The sequence below is a fragment of the Cupressus sempervirens genome, chromosome 3 (genome assembly GCF_028749045.1).
Source record: "Cupressus sempervirens isolate cs-2001-9-10 chromosome 3, ASM2874904v1, whole genome shotgun sequence".
In the NCBI taxonomy this organism is placed as follows: Eukaryota; Viridiplantae; Streptophyta; class Pinopsida; order Cupressales; family Cupressaceae; genus Cupressus; species Cupressus sempervirens.
This window is the reverse complement of record NC_143120.1, coordinates 628,134,599-628,141,822: the sequence shown is the minus strand read 5'-3', so window position 1 is coordinate 628,141,822 and position 7,224 is coordinate 628,134,599. Positions and strand designations below refer to the sequence as shown.

Below are 7,224 nucleotides of genomic sequence, written 5' to 3'. Positions count from 1 at the left end.
AGTTTCAAAGAAATGAATACAAATGAGCAAGAATCTTCTTAGTTTCATTCTAATTTTCATCTCCTATCTTTATAATCTGCAATGTTTTGAGGTTTAGGAACAAAGAACTTAGACCCTTTTGCATCCCCTTAATGTTGTATGTTTTGTTGTTGGAACAAAGGGCCAAGTAAATGCTTGATGTATTTGATAGGGTTGTTAGTTGTTTGAGAAGGATACTTCATGAGAGTGAGGTCTTTATGAACATCAATGTCTAATTCACAAAGTGATAAGGATAGATCTGATATCTTGAGTCATGCTCGACTTGATTCTAAGTGCCCCAAGTCATGTACGTGATCCAAAAATGGTTAACTTTTTTTTTGGTTGACACACATGGCGAAGTGTTGCCCCTAACATGTAATGGTCAGGATTTGAAGCTCTATCAAATTTCAAATTGAAAATAGGTAACCCCGGTATTAATGTATGGAATATGTCACTGGTATCAGAGATGTATATGTGTGATTTGTGGAATTGCCCAATGGATAAGGCATTGATCAGCTACAAGATCAACTTGTTCTTATTGTTGCATATTTGGAGATTTGCTAAAATCAAAATTATAATCATCTATTTCCCTTTCTCTTTAAGAGCTAAAAGGATGCCCTCACTTAGCTTATCAATTTCTTAGGTCATGTTATTATCTATTTCATGTCTATGATGTTTTCATAAGTATAGAAGATATGAGGGTTTAATATGCTTTGTTTAGATTCAATCTATGCTTTGAATACTGGTACCATATGAAGAATCTATAGGTCCACCCACCTAGGTTTTGTAGAGCCTGAAGTAGAAGAAGGGTCTAGCGTTATAGTTGGCCCGATGTCTGAAAGGATATGTTGTAGATGGGAAGTAGCTACCCCTAGATGTATTTTGTTCTCATCAAGGTAATTTGAAACTGTGACGTTTCAAAACACCAACATGACCTATGACAAAATTTAGAAGTGTGTAAATTTAAAATTAAACTTGGTAAGGTTATGCTTTTTATTTTGAAAAATCTCCTTGTTCCTCTTCTTCCAAATGACCCAAAGGATTTCAGATATTAAAATAAACCATAATATATGTAACTTTAAAGCAAACTCCACAATAAAGCCAACAAGAATTTCATGTAATGAAAGACTAGTTTTGGTATTCCAAATAATGAGATGTCCAAAAAACAATAACCATATCTTCCTAGTAAATTTAAAATTTTATTTTATTTTTTTAAAAAGATGTTCAAAAGTTTCACATAGAATAATAAACTGGTTATTGACCACCAAATGAAAGAAATGACCCAACAACAAGTTTATAAGGAGCAAGATCCATCTAAAGCAAGCTTAGGCTCAACATGAGAGTGCCAAAATAATTCAAAGATAAAGTGTCATCTAGTGTTTGGCCAGCTAAAGCCCCAGGCTTGATTAATACTTTTGCTAATATCCACATCTTGCTTAAGCATGATATAAATTTTCTTATTGGAACAATCGCATAAAACATTACCATCTATCCATTTTCATTGATCAAGTGCTTGGTGAGAATTCATGATTTTACCAAGAAAGAAAAAACACACTACTTTGGAGATAAGGGTATATACTTGTTTGTTTGTTTTTTTTTTCTTGACTGAGAATTAGGAATATTATACTTAGTATTGATTTCATTTCAAGTCCCCAGTCACTTGTCAATCACTATATCTTGAGTGAGGGAGATACCATTATTATGTCATCTTTTTACAGAACATCATTGAGTTAATGCAAGTGGTTTACCATCAAGATAAATGCCCCACCAAGTAGATCTATATAGCAAACCATGAGAAGAATTTTCACAAAAACAATCTAAGTAGATCAATGGTGTGACCTAGCACCATGCCTTCCAAATAGTGGAAAATATATTAGAGCCAAAAACTTTAATTTGAAAATCCCCAAACACTATGTCAAGTAATGAAATGTTCTTCCAATGTTTACCTTTCTTGATATATGACGTGGCAGGATTGTTTCTAATCAAAATCTTCTAGGGTTCATTTCCATTTAAAGCCTTGATTATCCTTTTAGAGGCTATGGAAATCCCTTGCACTTTAAGATCCCTTAGACCTAACCCCACTTGTTTTTGAGAGAATTGTTAAGTTTTAGGATTTGCACCCTACTGAACTGGCAATGTTCAATAATCCTTACTCAACATGGGAGTCATTTCATTATGTGAGACTGGATAATGAAATAAAACCTCCGGATTCTAGGCCGGCTCCTATTATATCTTTCAATGAAACACTCTAAAACTTAATGAAAAACCTTGAGGGAAAAGGTAAGAGAGTGCAGAAAATAAACCTAAAGCTTAAACTAAGAAAAGAGGTGATACACCAGAAGTTACTATGAAGACGTAACACACATTTAACAAAGAGGATTATAGTTCTATGAAATACAAATAAAGCACATTTTCTTGTAAAGGCTTGCACAAGTGATTTATGATAAGGTTTCGATACTGAAACTACAAAAAGAGGATAAATTATTATCTCACTTTGACTAATTTCACCTATAAACACATATCATAACCTGCAAGAAGACTTACTTTTCCACAAAAAGATGTTGGAATGAGACAGAAAACAAGGAATAATGTAAACATTCACAGGTTAACTTATCAAATCATTCAAAAACACACACAAAATTTGTAGAAAGAAAAAGAGCTTAACAATTTACTTCATAAAGCATAATCACACTGCTATCACTGGCATTATTTCTTCAAAATGTTGAATTACAGACCCTATAACAAAGTTCAGGACTCAAAAGATGTCTCAAAACTCAGTCATGAAATCAGAACTCTCCCCCAATTAAGTTAGAAAACTCATTAAGTACAATGCCCAACTGCTTGGGTCGCATGCAGAAAGATAGCCTGGAAAAGAGGTGCTGGAAACTTCTAAAATAATGGTCTTCTACTCAAAAATCTCCACTCAGTCATAAAGAACCCTATGACTCACCTTCCATTGTCCACAAAATGCTCAAACTGGTCATAAAGACCCCCAAACTGACTTAGCAAAGTCAAAATCCGACCTCCTATATTCCATGCATATGTTTCCTAACTATTTTCAGTCTTAAAGACCATGACATGAACATACAAGATGACTTATTTGATTCCTTTTGCAAAAAATAAAAATAAAATATTAAATGACTTATAATATTGTCATTTTAATATTTTTATTTCACATTAAAATATATGCAAAAGGAAAACAAATAAATAATGCTCTTGTTATTTTGCATTTTAGAATTAAGAAAATAATATTAAATGATTAGAATTAATCATCTTAACATTATTTCTTTAATATAGTCATACAAAATAACAAGTAACATTATTTTTTAAAACTCCTTAGGACATCAAGAATTAAATCTTCACATTCAACTCAAATACATTTTGTCAAAAAAGATGCAAAATATATTTCATGACCTAGCCACGGACTTCAAAGAGAAATGCAATGTGAAAAGGGGATAATATATCAAATACCCTAAAAGCATCATTTTCATCTGCATTCGCTTTATGAAGAGTCTTGGTCGGTGAAGAGAATGAGGGTTTTAAGGCATTTCTTGATGTGCTACCATGAATATTCGTTAATTTTCTGAAGGAAGATCCACCATTAAAAGGTTTTGTTGATCTTTGAAGCTGCCATTATGCTAATTTGTTGAAAGTTGGATTACTTGCGGCTTCATGTTCTACTTGTCACCATTGTTCATCTGAGAGGTATTTTCCATGAGATTATTTGCTGGTATTTATGCTTTCTGAGTCTATTTCTGAGAACTTTCTGTTCCTCAATTCGACCATGCCGACCATAGAATACATTGTTGGAGCAAAAATTATCTTTGAAAATTGGTTAGAGCTTTTGAATCTTTTCCCTCACTAGTAAAAGACATGGGTTTTGTTTGCTATCACTATGATCAGGAACATGAATTTAGTGTTGTAACTAGTTATTGTGAAACTCAAATGAGGCTTTCTCACTTTGACCGAATTTGCAAGTGTTTTAGGAAAACACCCAAATGGGTTTTTTTTTTTTTGTTATTTGCTTCTATTTCTATATTGGCATTACTATTGTATTTTCTTTCTCTTGCATATTGTATTGCTGCAAACTGAGAACTTTTCTTGTTTGTGGTCAGTACAAAAATCCAACAATAGTTGTGCTCAAGCTTTAGTTAGGTTTTTTCTTTCACAATTGCCACATTTGTTACTGTACTGTTGTAAGGATTAATGAAATCATATGCTCTCCAACACCCTTCAGATAGATTCCAAAAAACTTATCTGCCAAAAGGGTATTGTCACAACAATATTATGAGATTTTGTGTGGTCATCTTCTTTGCTTGTATAGAAAACATTATAGTTGTCTTGTGATCCCCTCCACATTGTACTCCTTGTGTATTCATAATCTGTTCTTAGTCCACCATTTCTTTGCCTCTCTTTTACTGAAACACTTTTGGCTAAATCTCACACACTTAAGATCTTTTTGACCATCTGCCAAAGTCACGAATGTGAAATACACAGCAGACTCATCTTGTTCTACCCATTCCGTGTAAGGTGGGTGCTCATTCTCTTCTTGACACACCTTATTAATGTTTTCTTTGATCTTGCTTCCTATACGTTGAGCACCTTCTGTTGACCTAGCTGAGTTTTGATAACCAAAACCCCTTCCCACAGCACTTGATGGTGTGTTATGGGTGACAGGTGGACTGCGTGAACCATTTACTCGTATGTCTCTAAGAACTCGAGTAGTAGGACTTAAATAAAACTTATGGTCATTGAATTTGATATCTTCTTTTTTTGGAAACTCTGCGAGACCAGGATATGTTGGAGATAGTAGTTCATGCAACGCAATCAGATGGGGTGAAAGCAATGTGCTCATATTGCTTGTTTGTGTTTTCATTGGGAGTTTATTAGCCATATCCTTCAGCTGTCCAGTTAAGACTAATAACCTCGTTTGCAGCTTTACACCTTGTAGTTTCCTCCCTGGCAAGTGCTTGTGCTTCTTCAATTTCACACTCATATTGCTCAAATTTAGCATCTTTGCTTTCACACTGCTGCTTGAGATTCTTTACATTCAATTTGATCCCAATTGTGAGAACTTTTCTGTATCATCCACAAAAGAAAATGGTTGCTTCCTTCGTGTGTGTCTAGTAGGGCTGCTAGCATTAGATTGAAGTCCTCCATCACTCCATGACTCGGCATAGAGTTTGTGAGACTGAGTCCTAGAGATTAATGCCTTTAGGCCAACAAACCAAATTTTTGCCTGCTCCTTGTCCTTGCAAATCAAATCAAGCGACTGTTCCCCATTCCCATATATTAAAGAAAATGATTAATACTCCTTTTTAGGCCGAGGTTGTCGATGGAAATTTGAAGTACACTGGCCTGCAATGATCTTAGAAACAACATTCAACCTCAATTGTTTTTCCTCCTTCCCAGAGAACCAAATCAAAGATCTTTCATCCAAAATCTTTGTGTGAGGCATCCCTTTCTTAGTGATCCAGCATACACTTCCTGAGTACTTGACACATCTGCATGCATTGCTAGCTTTACATAGTCAGAATTATCATCTCCGTCTAGCTTTTGCTTCAGAAACTATTGACTCTTTTGTGTGCTTGAGAATGGTTAATCTATAGTCTGGTCAATTGGATGAAGCATTGCATGGGCGACCTGTAATCAACATTTTGATGGCAATCATTATTTAGCTGATGTAATCCTGTAGCATCTTGTCCTGTGAGGTTCGAGCACGGGCTCGTGACACTCACAATGACTTTTATTTCTTTCTTTTCAGTTTATATTCTTTCGAAATGCATCAATAGATAGAATATGTCGTTGTAGAGATAGTTAGTCTTGCTTAGATCCTTCGGGATCTAACATCAGTTGCTTCCATGTTTTTACAGATGCTGGATATCATGGAGCTCGAAGCTGGATGAGTGCGCCAGAAAAGAGGGTTTATAACCAGTCAAAGCAATAGGCAATGACTAGTTATCTCTACTCCTCTTTTCTTTCATTCATATGTATCTATTTATATATTTCCTTATGAAAGAAATTTAATACAATGAGCTATACTCACGGCTTGTGTGAGACTTTTTCCTGTTCAGTATATCATTTCATTTCATTGTTTGAAAAAATCAATGTATATTTGAAAGTAAATAAATACAAAGACATTTCTATTGTTTGAATGAAATAAAAAGAACTTTTGTATTTTCACTACAAGAACAACATCATTCCCATTTAACAATGTTCCTCTTTCAATTTCCAAGCCCATTAGACCACAAGAAATCCCTTAGTATCTTTTCTAGTTTATTGGTTTGATAATTGGATAAAAGCCAATCAAAGGCATAGTAAACATCATGAAATGAGAATACTTTTTAAACAACTTGTGCCCTACCAACAATGGACAACATGTGTGTTTTCCATTTAAGGTGTTTGTTTTTTATCTTTTTGAAAATCCATGTCCATGTATCCTTTATAGAAGGGTTTATAGAAAAAGCTATCCCTAGGTATCCAACAAAAGTATCTAGACTAGACCACTACTACTATCTACCGCTTAGCCAATAAGAGGGAGAATCAAGTCATCTCAACATGGTGGATCTATTTGGGGCAATTGTAGCACCTAAGGCTAAATTGAACAATTGTAGTATGTCGAACACATTGTCAAAATTCTCTTCATTCAATTTAACAACTAGGGTAGTATCATCAACAAATTGTTCAATTAACAATTATTCCTTATTGGGTAGTGTGATTCCTTTAATCGAGGGCCCAATCTTTGAGCTCTTAAGAATGTAAGATAAAGCATTTGCAATAATTACAAAGAGCACAGGTGTCAAGGGGTATCCTTGTCTAATGGATCTACCAAGAGGGATAGAATCTGATAATTCACCATTAACTTCAATAATAGTTGATGAGTCCTTGAATAGATCTTGACCCAATTACAGAAGTCAAGAGGGAATACAAAAGCCTTCAACATATTGAGAAAAAATTATCTTTCAATTCTATTATATGCATTTTCAAAATCAAACAAGATCATGGAAACATGTAGACCATTCATCTTGGCCCAAAGCATTACCTCCCAACTTGTAAGAATGTATCTACCTTTGATAAAGTCAGTTTGTGTAGAACATACAGTGTCATTAAGAAGATCAAAGATTCTCTTGACCAAAAATTTTGCAATGATATTGTATGACATGTTTAACAAAGTAATAAACCTTTAGTTATAAAGTTTAGTTTTAT

At 34.2% G+C, this 7,224-nt stretch overlaps 1 protein-coding gene across 1 annotated transcript; it reads right to left on the bottom strand.

Annotated features, from left to right (window-relative positions):
- Positions 1 to 4,393: 4,393 nt before the first annotated feature.
- LOC149568253 (putative protein Brevis radix-like 3) lies at positions 4,394 to 5,032 on the bottom strand. Its single transcript, XM_089816702.1, has one exon. It carries the CDS (start codon positions 5,030 to 5,032, stop codon positions 4,394 to 4,396), a length of 639 nt encoding a protein of 212 aa, XP_089672828.1.
- Positions 5,033 to 7,224: the final 2,192 nt, after the last annotated feature.